This window comes from Solanum lycopersicum, chromosome 2 (assembly GCF_036512215.1).
Source record: "Solanum lycopersicum chromosome 2, SLM_r2.1".
In the NCBI taxonomy this organism is placed as follows: Eukaryota; Viridiplantae; Streptophyta; class Magnoliopsida; order Solanales; family Solanaceae; genus Solanum; species Solanum lycopersicum.
In genome coordinates this window covers 45,782,297-45,798,820 of record NC_090801.1, presented here as the reverse complement: position 1 = coordinate 45,798,820, position 16,524 = coordinate 45,782,297, and the positions used below count along the sequence as shown (strand labels likewise).

Below are 16,524 nucleotides of genomic sequence, written 5' to 3'. Positions count from 1 at the left end.
GATCTATATAATTTGAGGGTCGTTCTGATTTGGACTTGATCTACATAATTTGAGGGTCGTTACTGACACATATCTTAAACTAGGATGATTTGGACTTGATCTACATAATTCGAAGGTTATTAGTGACATATTTCTCGAATTAAGATGATTTAATTTGATATCTTTATAAATATTCCATAAGTTTAATTTGTGGAATATTTGAGATATCGAGATTTGTTTTGTCTTACATTTTTTTTTATCAGACTGCATAAAAAATTTTCTTAAATTTTTGTGTCATCTGACAAACAAATTGAAATAGAGAGACGAAGCATTATGTTAAACCAATGAACCATCAGCCTATCTTTGGTAAACTGCACCCTTCTACTCCACTTTCTCCTTTGGTACACAATTGGTTGCCAAAAAATTGACAAGTTAACCATTCATAAGGTGAGTAGGTATTCATTTGAAAAATAAAGTAATAATGCCAACAAACTTGCTTCACAAGAAGGCAAGTTATGAGCTGGCTACTCTTTTTTTAAAAAAGGAACAGACAAGTTTGAGAGACAGCCTATCACACATGCAGCCTCACAACATATCAAAGCTTAATATTTTTCCTTAGCCTCCTACTTAACCATACTTAGTTAGCTCCTCCATTATTTCAAACTATCAGTTCCAAGCTCAACCACTGTGAAGACCATAAACAGGTAACTCACAATCCATTATTGATCGATTTTCTGTGATTCGAGGTCAGTTAGTAGCGTATTTGTTGAACGTAGGATGATATGGACCTATTTGATTGTGCCAAAAATGTTAGGCAACACTTTGCTATGAGAAAAAACAATATTTGATGTGTTGATCATTTCTTTCTGAATTAACTGGATATTCGAGATATTTATCTTTCATCCTTTCTTCATAAATATTCTTGGTGAAATTTAAATGTGGAATCCGGATTTAAACTTGATGTATTCAGTATCTAAGGTACTAAACTTGTTGTACTTTTTTCTTTAAGTAATTTTGAGATTATGAGTTGAGATGTAAATCGTTTTTTGAGATTTTTGTACTTTGTTTGCACATTTTACCTAATGTTTTGTGTCGAAAACACTCTGTTTTAGTGATACACAACCACACTCTGTCCTCTGGCGAGAATTTTATATTTGTTATTATTTACATTTTTGTTTGTTTGTTTTTGGAAGGGCTTGGATTAATGGGTACAGAGGCACCAAGTTGGGCAGATCAATGGGGGACAGGAGGATTTGGTGCAATGGATGAAGAGGAAATTAGTAAGAAAGAGAATGATAGTAACAAGAAAAGCAGTGGACTTGGGAAAGCTAAAGCAGTGGCATTGACTAGTGCTAAAAAGATGAAGAATGGCACTTGTGTAGCTATCAAATGGTTAAAAAGTAAATGCCACAAGAAAAACATCATCTCTTCTTCTTGATGATCTTATGTAAATCCAGATCAGACATGTTTTAACCACATTCATTTACAAGGAAAGAGTTATACATTACTAAACATATTAGTTGATTGCTTTGCAATTTCTATCTATATATAATATTACATGCTACTATATATTCTTGATCACTCCAATAAATTTTAAACAGAAACCATACTAACCAATAGAAGGTTTTTTTTTTATTTGTCTCCCAGCCCCCACCCCTTTTGCTCCTTTGGTGACTCGAACTCGCAACCTTTGAATTAGAAGTGAGGAGTGCTTACCATCCAACTAACTCCCTCTCGTCAACCAACGGAAGCTAGAAAAGATGAAAAATAAATGTTGCAACAAGTTGTATATACACATAAACTTAGTTGATAAATAGTACAGGAAAAGATCACTCAAATATATATCTCAAGGGTTCTAAACATGTTTATCGTACTGAGGTGTAGGTACACTATAGTGAGGATGTCCAATTGGACACCCTTCATCGGAAAATAATATCGTATATATAAGGAAAATGATACACAAAGTGATCAAATAACATATTTTGGACACCATTAACAAAAACAACATGTTGTAGCCCAATGGTCTTAGATGCCTTGAAAGAGCCCTATGTGTTCAAATTCCCTCTAACCACAATTTTTCCCCCTCTTTTTTGGACACCCTTCATGGAATTTCTGGCTCCGCGCGCAGATGGAGGTATTATTAAGGATAAGGTATACTTCTTTGAAGTTGTACAACATCTTTACTTACCAGTTGGATGTAAAATGTTTATTTAGAAAGCCAAATGTAACATACTCAGTACTCATGAGATCGATCACATGAACAAACAATCACATAAACTGTGACTCAGTATCTAAATTGTTTAGTTGAGGAACAAGTTTTTTTACTTCGTCCTATATATGAGATTAATTAGTTTGTCATCATTAAAAATTACAGAGGCTAACCTAAAGTTCTAAAACTCAAGAATATCATCTTCTTCTTTTCCTCTTATGTGAACTTGTTGGATAATAGAACATCACAACTTGTTATAATCTTCTGGTTCCTCTCTTGATGTAATACACACGAGATATGCGAGCTTCTCGTAATTTTCCTTTGTACCCATCTGATCTTTGTAACAACAGTTGAAGAATAGGTGTTCAATGTTGTCACTTTCAACATCACACACTTCTCCAAAACAAGACACTCAAATAGTGCTGGAAGAAATTAGTTTTATAATGATCACCATTCATCGTGTTACGGTGCAAAATCAGAAGTGACTTTGTTGGGTAGAATTTTATAGTCTGCAACACTTCATTCACGTAGTATAGAAATACTTAAAGACAACAAACTTAAATAATGAACAAACGCTTTACAGGACGAATTCTTCCCAACCTTTATTAATCTTAAAATCAATACAAGGGAAAAGGCTTCATGAATTTTTCTAAGGCCAGAATCAATCTCCCCAGCCTTAAACGAAATTTCCACCCATATAAATTTTTTGTTACATGCGACACATGTCCAACACTTGTCATCACAGGATTTAAACTAAGCTTCCAAAAATTATATTTCTAACAAATAATTATTCTTATATCTAAAAGAAATAACAATATTCTAACAGTTAGAATATTTCAGCTATATTCCAACACTTGGAATATTTGAGCCTTGTTCCAACACTTTGAATATTTCAGCTGTGTTCCAACACTAAGAATATTTCAGCAAAATCCATGTGAATGCCTTTGCTTTGCCATCGTCAAGTCCCCACATACTTGCCTTGTCAAGCCAACACACTGCCTTGTCCTTCTGCCCAACACACAGAATTGTCATACTTGTATCCCTGAAATACTCATGAAAATCTCTTATCTGTATTCTTATATCTGAAAAGTATTATAATCTCCCATAGCAACTGTTGGTTGTCATGTATACTCCTTAATTGTTCCCACAAACTTGTTCTATCTGCTACAGTGTGTAGAGCATAAATAGCTGTGAAGCTAAATGTAATCTACGTTCCACCTCTAATCGAGGATCCCATAATATCCAGATTCTTGCCTTACTACTAGCAGATAGATAGTTTGTTATATATACGTTGTGTTCAACTCATCAAAAGCCTATCGTAATCAAAACAGTGTTAAGTCTAACAATAATGAATATATAATGCAACGTTTGGAAATTTCATAGTCTAATTCCAAAGGGATGAGCTAGGTACATCTTGGGATAACTTACATGACTATTCTACAAATGCTTATTCCGCTAAGTTAAAAGGTATATAGTTATGTATTATATGTCATACATATATTAACTTAAGCACACTCAAATAGTGTGTAGAAATTCAACATCATGATCAAATATATATACAAATTAATCAAACAGAAACAATATTCTTCAATTAATACTACGTTGGAATTTGTATGTCAATCCCAGGGAAACTAAACTTTCGACATACAAAGCATTAGTTGTCATCGAAATTTAGTATATTCATTTTTTCGCGGGTCATACTCAATAAAAGAACAATCCGTCTTTCTCCATAGTATGTTCCCATTCTCTTCTGCGGACCACTTAGACATTATAATGAATGAATCTAAAGTAGTAAACTTGTTGATACAATTCCACCCATCTTTCTCCAGCAACCAAATCAAATTTTCCTTGCCATCACCCAATTCATGTAATAAAATTTTTCATCTACTAGATGGAAAGATATGACTGCCCTGTTTACTGACATTCACACTGATTATGGTCTAGGTACCTGTGAGAAGAAGAACCAGCGTCCAACATTGATTTTTAATAGAGTATACTTCAACAATGTTGAAGTACTCGTTTATCAAGTAATGTGCACATACATATAACCTTGTAATCTTGGGCCACAAAATCATAGGCAAAACCAAATATTGGAAATGTCGTCAAACAACGATTTTTATTCAGAGATGATTTTGTATTTTCCAATTGAATAATGTCATGCTATAGCCAGGATGATATGACGTCATTAAGAGCAAGCCGCTACATGAAAAAACTTGTATATAAAAAAAGTTAATACGGAATTCTGGGATATTCACATACACAACTTATGAATCGGCATTAATGGATGCTTGCGTTGACTTCATAATTAATTAATTTTCAATTACACAAAGTGAACGAGATTAATGTCCAGAGTCATACATGATTCATTGCTTTAAATTAACACATCGTGCATTACTTTATCAAACTCTTACAATTCCTATAATTTGTCTTTTTATTTTTTTAACTTAACTTATCAAATTCTAACACTTTTAAATTAGTAACCAATCTTTGTTAATATAATAATGATTAGAATTTGAACAGTTCATTAAGTATTTAAGTGTAGGTTAATTAGTAGTATCATGTCAAAAAGAATTTCAAAAAACATAAAAAAACACTATATAAAGGTAACAAATGATTTCCATTTTCTTCAAGTTTTGTTTCTTTAGTTGAGCATCTGATCTTCCTTCTAAGTTTTTTTTTCCTTAAATTTTTCCTTTTGTGTGAACTAAAGAAAATGAGAAATGGAGAAACATGTAGAGTTGATATAGGGATCTTCATTTATATATATATATATATATATATATATATATATATATATATATCATTATGTCTACTTCATAATGAAAAATTAATAATTATAATTTTGAATTACATATTTAAAATGTCAAAAAAATAGTAATAAAAAAGAAAAATTATTAATTCGGAATAAAAATAGTATACTTATCAATAATATGTTCTAGATGTTATATTAATTAGAAAATAATTACAAGTATTAGAGACTTAATAATAATAATAATTTAAATTACATATTTAAAATGTCAAAAAAAATATTAATAAAAATAGAAAAACTGTTAATTCGGGATGAAAGTAGTATACTTATCAATAATATATTCTAGATGTTATATTAATTAGAAAATAATTACAAATATTAGAGACTTAATTAATAATATTATATAATATAAACAATATTAAAATAACTTTAAATTACATCTTTGAAATGACCATCTCTTTTTTAAAAAAATAAAATAGAAATTTTTTAATTTGGGTGGATGTGGTAACTTGTTAATAATTTATTTTAGATGTTGTGTTACATTAGAAAATAATTACGAATGATAAAAAAAATTAAATAGTAATATAATAGAAGTAATATTAAAATAATCAAAAAGTAAAATAGAGAGGTGATCGAGTAGCAGTTTTCCAATTTAACCTACTATTCACCTTTGTATAATTGAAGAATAAAGCGTGATTGAAGAACATATTCTCTATTTTACTTTCCGCATATAGAGACTGGAGAGTAAAAAAGAGATGAGTTGGAGATAATCTTAGACCTTTGCCTTAGAATATTTTTCACAAGGCTCAAGCTCATTAATGAGTTCACTGACCGTGGATCCTTTCACCTTTCTTGAACCCGTTCGTAGACCATTGCTTTTGGATATTTTTTCATAATGTTCGGGTTCAAGGTTGGGTTCACTGACCGCGGATCCTTTCACCTTCCTTGAACCCGTTTTTACAACTCCACTTTTCACATTTTTCCAACTTGCTTTTCTTATTCCAACTTCCGATTGACTTTTACACTTCCGAGGTGTTACAATACTCAATAAAACTCAACTCAACACCCTGACCTACTTGTAGTCAGGGGCGGAGCTACAGCCAATGATGGGTGTGCAGGTGAACACCCTTCGCCGGAAAATTATACCGTATATATAGGTCAAATTACTGAAATTATATATATATATATATATATATATATATATGTTTGAGCACACTAGACAAGATTAGAGACCTTAGCTCAATGGTAAAGAGCAAGTTAGAAGTTTGGATGCCTGAGGTTGGAGGTTTGATCCTCGGTAACCTTAAGTTTTTTAATTAGTGATCAAAACTCACTATAATTCTCCACACCCTTCATAAAATGTCTGGCTCCATCACTACTTGTAGTTGAAAATTCACAAAGCGAAAAATGTCCAACATATTTTGACACAGGTAGTAAGTCTTCTTTTTCTTTTTCTTTTTGTGTCTTTTATCTTTGTCTCCACTCGCAAAGAAACTAGAAATCGAATTCACGTTACATCAAACATTGAATCTCCCAGACAAAGGAAATTACTTAGAAGATGCCCACAAAGGAATAAACAAGCCACAAGTGCATTGATAATAATTGAATTTAAGTTTTAATTAACCATAACATAATATAGTATAAAAATAATTTTAGTGATGTTTTTTTTATTTGAAAGTTCGTGGAGACAGGAGATGCTTACCTAAATTAACCAACAATCAATATATATGTTAGCGTTTGTTTTTGACCAAGTGTTGCTATTAGTATCAAATTATGCATGTAATTGGGCTAAAAGAATAACATGATAGAGAATATAGAATATATTAGACCTTAGAATAATAAAAGAAAAGGAAAACTACATAAATGGGTCATCTTAATTCAAGAAATACTTAATCTCTATTAATATGAATGATAAAAGAAAAATGTGATTGGCCAAAATAATAATTGCGTCTGCCGGGAGTCGAACCCGGGTCTATTGCTTGGAAGGCAATTATCCTAACCGTTGGACTACAAACGCTAAGTTGCTTCAAAATTAGTCTGTAACATACTATTTCATTCGTTCCATTGAATGTGAGATAATTTTACTCGACACATAGTTTAAGAAAAAAAGAAAGACTTTTAATGATCTAAAATGAATGATAGAAAAAATTGTGACTATGAATCATTATATAAAGAGTAAAATGAACATTTTAAAGTTAAATTATTACTTAATATAAAGATGTCATTCTTTTTAAAAAACGGATTAAAAAAGAAAGTAATTCATATAAATTTGGACAAACGAAATAATATTTATTCCTTTCCTAGATATTATTGCTTCTACTTGAATCATTTTTTACCTTTGGAAAAATCAAATGACCAATCTATAATACTTTGGGAAAATTTCAGAAAAGTAAATACTATTGCCAATTACATTGCAAAAATATACTCATAAACTAACATTACAAACTTCTAGCATAAAACATGATTCAATAAATACTACATCTGTCCACTTTTATTTTTTATGTTATGCTTTTTAAAAGTCAATTTGATTAATTTTCAAAATTAAATTAGATAACATTAATTCGATATTTTAAACAAAAAATTTAGATATTCGACAACTATGCGGAGACCTCAAACAAGGTGATCCTCTTTCCCCGACCCTATTTATTTTAGGTGCTGAGGTGTTATCAAGATCTCTTAACAGGTTTCACAACCACCTGGATTACCATGGTTTCTTCATGGAAAAGAGAGGGCCCCAAGTGAATCATTTGAGTTTTGCTGACGACATAATTCTTTTCACTTCAGGAAGATGCAAAACTTTGAAACTCCACATGACTACCTTAAAGGAGTATGAAAATACTTCTGGGCAACTCATCAATGGAGATAAAAGTCATTTTATGCTACACTCTAATGCTTTCAATAGCACTAGAGAGAGAATAAAAAGACTTACAGGTTTTAAGCATAAGTAAAGTCCTATTACTTACCTAGGCTGCCCTTTATTTGCTGGCAGACCTTAGAATGTCTATTTTTCTGACCTTGTTAATAAAGTCGTTGGCAGGATTATAGGGTGGCAAACTAAACAATTTAGCTATGGGGGCAAGGCAATTCTTACAAAGCATGTGTTACAAGCTCTTCCTATCCATCTACTTTCTACAGTAACTCCACCTATTACTATTCTTAAGCAAATCCAAATGCTTATGGCTGATTTTTTCTGGGGGTGGAATAGTGACAGGAAGAAATATCATTGAGCATCATGGAAAAATCTAAGCTTCCCTTATGATGAGGGAGGAGTAGATATGAGGAACTTAAAAGATGTTTGCAAGGCATTCCAATTCAAACAATGGTGAATTTTCAGATCAAAGCAAACACCGTGGGGTGATTTCTTGAAGGCAAAATATTGCCAAAGGTCCAATCCAGTCAGCAAAAAAAGGAATACTAGGGATTTATTAACTTGGAAAAACTTATTGATAAACAGGCCACAAGTTGAGCAACACATCCAATGGAAGCTGCAAGCTGGAAACAACTCATTTTGGTGGGATAATTGGCTAGGTTGTGGACCATTAGCACACTTTACCTCCAGCAGCAACAGACTCAATAATTCCACAGTTGCAGATTTTGGGAAGAAGGGAGATGGAGTTGGAGCAGACTGTTGGAGCAGGCACCAGCCAGTCAACTCTCCAACATCCTAACAACAGAAATTTCCCCCCTCCAGCACCTACCAGATCAGGCAGTATGGAAACCCAACATCCATACTCTCTTCTATGGCATAAGAACATTTCATTTAAATCTTCTTTTTTGCTATGGAGAGCCCTTAGGGGTAAACTCCCTACTAATGACAAGATTACTAATTTTGGCGTTGAGCCATCAACTTGTGTTTGCTGTTTTGACAGGTCGGGAATGGATTCCATAGAGCATATCTTCAGCACTGGAAAATTTGCAGCAGCAGTTTGGAGCAGTTTTGCTGCTACTGCAGGCATGCTGTCGGATTGCTCCTCCCTACAGGCCCTAATACAACAATGGTGGGCTGTCAGACCAAGAAATGCAGCACACAAGACACTACTACAAGCCACACCTATTTTCATATGCTGGAACCTTTGGAAGAACAGATGTGCAGCCAAATATGGGGGCAAAACAGCCAACATAAGCAAGGTCAAATATGCCATATACAAAGACAATTACAAGATGCTTACCAATGCCTTCCCACAGGTTAAATGGCCAGCAAAATGGGCAGAATTGATCCATATGAGTGAAAGGTGCGTGCATGACATCAAGGTGAACATGGTGACTTGGACTAGACCTAAAGATCAGTGGATCAAAGTAAACACTGATGGCAGCGCAATCAATAATCCAGGCAAGATGGGGGTTGGTGGTATTTTGAGAGATAAAAGTGATAGGTTGGTGATGGCATTAACAACACCACTTGGAGAGGGGACAAACAACAAGGCTGAATTAGAGGCAGTCATCCTTGGATTGACTTGGGCACTCGAACTTGGATACAAGAATATAATATTGGAACTTGACTCCCAATTGGTTGTGCATTGGATCTTAAAGGAGGCAGCCCCTCAATGGAGCATTATCACACAGCTGGGAAGGTTACAGAACCTTATTTCTCAAACCCAGAATTTCAAGTGCCTACATGTATTCAGGGAAGCTAATTGGGTGGCTGATGCACTTTCAAAACACAGTCACAAGACAACCACTCCGCAGGTTTACTTCAACATCCAACAAATGCCTAAGGAAGCAAGGTCATACAATCACCTTCACTTGCTGCAGATGCCTAGCGTTAGAAGGAAGAAGACCAAAAGAATTAAGGAACCTCCTTGATTATTCTCACTTCTTTTCAACTTAGCTATAATTAAAATTATAGCTACTTTGAATAGACTAGTTTAGTTTAGTTATAGGCTTTCTTGTAAAGGGAGAGTCTCCCTAGTTTATGTTTTCTAGATACGGTGTATTGAGAGGAGTCCTCTCATTCGTGCTTAGTATTTTGATTACAACTTTTTTGTAAGGGGAAGAGTTGACTTCCTTTGGAAAGTTGACTCCGAATTATCTTAGGTAGGAGGTAAGGTTTATGCCCCCTCCTTGTATTTTGTTTTTGTTATTAATAATAAAGCCTGGGGGGTGTTGCTCAGCCCCTGACCCACCACAAGGGTCGTTTAACTAAAAAAAAAAATTATGCGGAAAATATTATGAATTACGATTCTTTGCTTATTAATATAGTGAAAAAATATATAATAAAATGTAAATCAAATTTCTTATTGTTTGACTCTAAAAAATGAAAAACATGACAATCCAGTCTATAATCATATGCAAAACTTTCATACTTTTTTTACAAAACTATTTTAAACCTGATGTAGAATATTAGACACTTAATATATAATATTATATAAAATTATAAGAGGTATTTATACACCCATGTACAATATTACACACTATTATGTTAAAAAAAACTGATTTAATCTTTTTCCCTAAATCCAAAATCAGATTAATGTATAAATACTTTAAAAGCTACACCAAATCACCCAAAATTTCATATTTAGGTTCCTCAATATAACTTTCTTTTGCAACAATAAGAATTAGGCTCTAGCATACAGATGAAGAAAATGCTATTGGTAGAGTTGAAAATATCCCTAATATAGTATCTTTTGCAGTTAATTATGTGGAATATATACGATATAATTTTTGTTTAGATACAACTTTGTTGTACATAATATTATTTTGTGGATATTATGCATAATATAACATGTTTTTTGTTATATTACTTCTTATTTTGTATTTATTCTATCTGTATGCCTACTAATTTTATATTTTTATCATCAAATTGTATTCAACCTTGACAATGGATACAAATTTTAATCCAAACACAAGATGAGATGGGAACAATGAACTAAACACTTTGTAAAAATAATTTTTGCATTACTAATTCATGCACTATTAATTCCTATATTATTAATTTTTGTACAAAACAAGCAAGTTGTGCCAAAATAATAATTTAATATTAAAGAGTAATTTAATCCATAATTTGTTTATGAACAATTGTATCTGTACTTAGGCTTATAATGAACTAGTGAATTGAACCGCGCTTCGCGCTGAAATAATTATTGTTAAAGTAGTTCTTTTAGAAGACTTAAGTAATAATATTTTAATCACAAACATAAACTAATAAAATTTCATGTTTTAATCTAATTTATTATTAGCAGTTACTATCCTTATAACTTTCCATCCCTTGAAAGTGTTGATAGATTTCGAAGAACAATTGATCTACTCGTGTCTAGATTAAATCATAGTCTTCCTTTGTGTATTATTTAACATATGTATATATGTACTTGTTTTTCCTTTTTCTTTAGAATTTATTGCATAGTTCTAACTTTTAGTTGCACGCCTACTTGTAAAAATATACTTATTTTATTAAATTAGGTCTTTGATTCATTTTTTATATCATATTCATAGATCGATCATATTTTTACTCTTACAATAGTTTAATTTTCTGAATGTTCACATGGAATTCGATTATAATATCATATTAAATTAAATTTAACTTAAAGATTAGTTTTTTTAAAAGAAAAAATTGGTCAAGCCTTAGAAGTTATAAGGAGACCCATAGAACCTTGAAAATTTCTTCCTTCATCATATTTTCTATCACACGATGACACGCGTAATTTTAAAATGTATCCCCTCTTGTTCTCAAGCATGTGAACAGGTAAAAAAGTTATAAAATGTTTTGTATAGTCTTTCATTGAAATATCCTGTGCTATATTTTTGTTGGCTAGTGAAAATCAAGCAAAACGTAACATTGGAATTCAAAGATGCATGTGGCATGAGGTTAATTGAGAACTTCTTAATTAATCTTTCTAAGCCAAAGTTGTTGGTAATATCTACTTGTAAATTGTCGAAACAGTACCCATATATAATATAAAGTCCGATGATACTATGGAATTGGAAATATGCCCATTGAAATGTCACAGCGTAAGACATTTAAATCAAAATACGTTTAATATAACATATAAAACTGTCAATAAAAATTAATATCATTATAATTAATCTCAAAATTTCTCTGTTATCTAACTAACCACCACTATTATCTCCTAAGGCATGAATATAAAAAGACATGAGAAAAAGTAACGTCAGGAAAAGCAACGGAAGCAAATAATTAACATGATAAATGCACTAAAAAAATAATAGCCATCTTCAACTATTATTTAATTGTGTTATGTATAAATGAATAATAATAGTAGATTTTTTTGTACAAAAATCTATAGATTGAGCTACACTTTTTTTTAAATAATAATAATAATTATTATTATCATATGCAAAAGTAAATTTTAATAAATTTTGCAATAATAATCTATTTTAAAGCACCATATATAATTAAGTGACGAAATTATGTTGACCTTTCCAAATGCTCGAGCATCCATTAAACTTTACCTTAAAATCTTGGAGCCACCGCTACTCTAATCAATAGACATTTTCAATAGAGACTACTAACAGAAGCACTATGCGGAAACCTATATACTCCTAATCAATTTGTTTCTATGCACTATGTCGATACAATAGGTAAATAAAGTTCAATAAAAGAGCTAGCAAATACTAAAAAAAATAAAAAATTTCTGTCCAGTAAAATTTCTTCAGCTGTATTCAGGAACTAAGCTAAACTTTCAGTTAAGTTTGAGTGAATTGAGTAACTTCAATCCAAACTTTATATGTATCTTAATAAATCTATCAACTCTACAAATTATTGATTTAATTAAAATCCAATAATATAAAAGAATCAAAATTTGAAACTCATAAGCTTGAAATTGACTATATAGACTCTTTTCGTCCACTATCAAAATTTGTCATACTTGTCATTTTTAGAGTCAATCTATAAAAATTTTGACTAACATTTTACAATATATTTTTTCATCATATTGCTATGCAAACAATTGCTATGTATAGTACTTTCCGTATAGTTTTAAAATATCTGAATTTCTTGTTCAAAATATCAAATAAATGTAATTTAATTTAAATTTAAAATTTATTAATTTGACTTTCAAAAAACACAACATAACAACTAAAAATGACAAAAAGTATTATATATATGTATATATTTCAATTATTGGAATCATACAATTGCACAGAAGAGAGCCTTAAATATCACAATCTTGAATTGTTTGTTACTTTTCCTTTGTGATTTAACGTTAGAAACACTCTTTGCCACAATTTATATGCAGATTCACTCTCATTGTTTATTAAAACATGAATTGACGTGAGTTATCGAATAGCCTTTTGCAATTTAATTAGGAAATGGAAGTTTTTCATTTAATTGAGTAATTATCTAGGCAATTTTAAAATTATTATAAATAAGATAAACACGCCCAGTACTACATCACCTTTTTTGTTATAAATATAGATTAATACACAAATACGCCCACTCCAGAACATGAAGATTACATTTGAAGCTAGTAACCATAAGATAAATTATTTCTCTGTCAAAAATAAAATAGCAAACATCTAATTTAGGAGAAACAAAATTGAGTTCACCTAAAAAAGAGTTCAAAGTGTCTGCTTGCAATCCGTTTGTTTGCCCTTTCTCAGGTGAAGCAAATTTCTTCCCCGAGGATTATGAATTATGATTTTCACCATCCCAACTATGTTCTTGTGAAGATTCAAAGGGTTAATGGTAGTCTTTTGAAACTTGTCATCGTTCTTTTTCTCCTTTCCTGTTGCATTGCGATACTATTGCTGATATTTGACCACTTCCAGCAGCATCCTTATTTCATCCATGGGCAACTGAGCATGCTCAACCTTAGTGTTCTCTTTGTATAAAATCTATATCATCAAGAAGTTATCTCTTCCTAGTGCTCAGCATCAACAATCTTGTGCTTCACGTGATTTAACTTTTTCTTCTCAAAGATACTCTGTTAGACGGAGTTGATATAAACTTTGGCTTCATTAGTTCCAAATTTGACATTACAATATCAATTTAGTAATAAACTACAATCCTCATACTAAAATATTACTTTGTATTTTGTAAAAGGAAAAATGACTATACACATATATTTACATATACTCACTGCAAAAACTTATAAGCAAGATGTGATGTTGTGGACGGGATTGCTATCCTTGTAAACAGAGGTCTTGGTTCAAATCTTTGGTAGAGTACTTCCGTACCAATGGAGCCTTATTATGTATGAGTCCATATATAACTGGGCTTCAGTGCGAATATAAAAAATATTCCATAAAAACTGACACACTTCCGATAGAAAGAACTTGGCAAAACATTGTGAACTTCTGCCCTATTTCTAAGAAAAAGAATATAATTTTATCAGAGTGATATCAGCAAATCATTTTTGTTCCAATGCTAGATAATTCATGATCAAATTACAGTAGCATAGAAGGAAGAAAAGGTTGAAATTACAACCAGAAAAAAGGAAAACAAAAATAGGATAAGTTTTGAGGTATACCTGGAGATGGAGCTTTTGCTCGCAAAGAGGATGATGTGATGGGACTTCTGCGTATAGCTTTACAGAGGCGGCCGAGGAGACATTAATTTTGAATTCAGAATGCCAAACGACGTATGCAATTATTATGGGCTTAATTTGAGGAAACGGTTAAAGGGATACAATTATAACGGTAAATGACGTCTTTCTGTTTTTAAACTTTAATTAGTTAAAAGACATTAATATGGAAAAATAGGAAAAAATTTGAGAAAGTATATAAATCAATTTCCTGATCATTTAGGCATGCCACATCAGCAAACTAAAGATCCTCTTTTATATATATATATATATATATAGATTCATCATCCAAGAAATGTTATTTAATACAGTTTGCTATATTTTATTAATTCATATAACTGCCCATATTTTAAAATAGGAAAATGAAGAGAATAGTTAGTAACTGAACGTGTTTCCTCTTGTGAGTTACTAATTTTATTCAAGTAGCTATATAGTTTAATTTAATTTAATTTAATTTAAAGTAGATCAGAATCTAAACCGTAAAAGGGAACTAATGATTTCTATTTAGTAATAAATAAAATTAAATAAATAAAAATAACAAATAAAATAGATGTGTTTAACTAGATCTGTAGATCCATTTTAACTCTGCCACCCAAATGGAAAGAAAGGAAGTATAATTAAATAATAAATAATAAAAATTATAGTTATATACTATTTTATATATAAACACACGTTATATATTTATTAGTTTGATATAAACACGTATGGATATGTAAATTTTTACTGTATACTCTATATTTTATTCAAATATCTTGTTTATGTTCTAATGATCCGAGAACGTTATTTATTTCTGTAAGGAAGAGATTGGATCAACAACTGTCTCATAGGTAAAATTAAATTTCTTATAAAAAAAAGTATTATGAAACTAATATACCTCTTAACTTTACGATTTAGAATTAACTGAAAAGGCTCAAATATATATATATATATATATATATAGAGAGAGAGAGAGAGAGACTAAGACCTCATTTCTTTGCACTTAATGGAGGTCTGAATCTTAATCATTCAGATTCAGCCTATTAAGTACGTTTAGTTTTTAAGTCTGAATCTGAATCATTTCGATTCAGCCCATTAAGTTCATTTGTTTTATTTTTTAAAAAACCTCTTAATGAGTCTGAAGAGGTCTCAACGAATTATATTTGTAAGAGATTCTTAACAACATTCAGACTCATTTAATAACTTACTAAATAATAAACCATTGTTTCTCTGCTTTAAATGTGCCTTTTTATCTCAAATCTAAAAATTTTCTTTTTGTCTTTTCTCAATGAAACATCATTGTTTTCCTATTGAACTGGTAAGTTTTCATAAATAGTTTTTTTTATATTAATAATTTTCTTGTATTGACTGTGTCAAGAACACAGTTGGTGTATTGGTGTTTATCAAAGATTTTTGAATGAAAAAAATTGTACTCCAAATCATGATTATTAAAAAAAATTTTAAAAAAATTTAATCGAAGGAGATAAATTTTGTTTAAATGAAATTTGTATGAAATTTTATTAATTTAATGTTAATTTACATGCAGATTCAGATATTAAAAACAAACAACATTAATTATTTAGTGTTCAGATTTAGAGACTACATCTTAATATTCAGATGTGTATTCAGCTCTAAACATCTAAATCTTAATCAAAATCTTAATATTCAGATGTATATTCAGATTCAAACCTCTTAATCTTAATGGAAACAAATGTGGTCTAATACATTAATGGCCCATATATGGTTTAACGGAAGCGAAAAAGAATTGATTATAAATTATTATTTTGAATTTTGAATTTTTTTAAAAAATCATTGTATGACTCAATATGAGTATATTTGATCTTCCTCACAAATGAATATTTTTAATTTTTTTAATTCAATGGCTAATTTAGGTGTATTCTTTTGATGATCAAATTTGTTTTTCATTATTTATTTTTTATTGATACAAAAATAAATAATAATATAGTCGGAAAAAAATCTTCCTTTTTTCTCTTTTTTCATTCACACTTCATTATTCTTATTTCTCATAATTTTTTTTAATTTTAAACGACGAATGAAAAAAAATGAAATAAGAAAGTTAAATAATAATAAGCAAATAGATCTATAAGAGATATTTAAATATCTTACAAAAAAGA

The 16,524-nt window shown here is 30.6% G+C and overlaps 2 protein-coding genes and 1 non-coding gene across 3 annotated transcripts; 2 read left to right on the top strand and 1 right to left on the bottom strand.

Annotated features, from left to right (window-relative positions):
- Positions 1-544: 544 nt before the first annotated feature.
- LOC101256729 (uncharacterized) lies at positions 545-1,491 on the top strand. Its single transcript, XM_019212159.3, has 2 exons — positions 545-683; positions 1,173-1,491. Exon 2 carries the CDS (start codon positions 1,184-1,186, stop codon positions 1,415-1,417), a length of 234 nt encoding a protein of 77 aa, XP_019067704.2. The 5' UTR covers positions 545-683; positions 1,173-1,183; the 3' UTR covers positions 1,418-1,491.
- Positions 1,492-6,882: 5,391 nt separating this feature from the next.
- On the bottom strand, positions 6,883-6,954 carry TRNAG-UCC (transfer RNA glycine (anticodon UCC)). Its single transcript has one exon. It is a non-coding gene; the product is annotated as a tRNA-Gly (tRNA).
- Positions 6,955-8,546: 1,592 nt separating this feature from the next.
- LOC104644285 (uncharacterized) lies at positions 8,547-9,740 on the top strand. The gene has a single exon (XM_010317478.2). The coding sequence runs from the start codon at positions 8,547-8,549 to the stop codon at positions 9,738-9,740; it is 1,194 nt and encodes a 397-aa protein (XP_010315780.2).
- The last annotated feature ends 6,784 nt before the right edge of the window (positions 9,741-16,524 follow it).

What these genes read in the sequence shown, in the direction of transcription:
- LOC104644285 (XM_010317478.2), top strand. Translation starts at nt 8,547, where the DNA reads ATGGAGTTGGAGCAGACTGTTGGAGCAGGCACCAGCCAGTCAACTCTC.
- LOC101256729 (XM_019212159.3), top strand. Translation starts at nt 1,184, where the DNA reads ATGGGTACAGAGGCACCAAGTTGGGCAGATCAATGGGGGACAGGAGGA.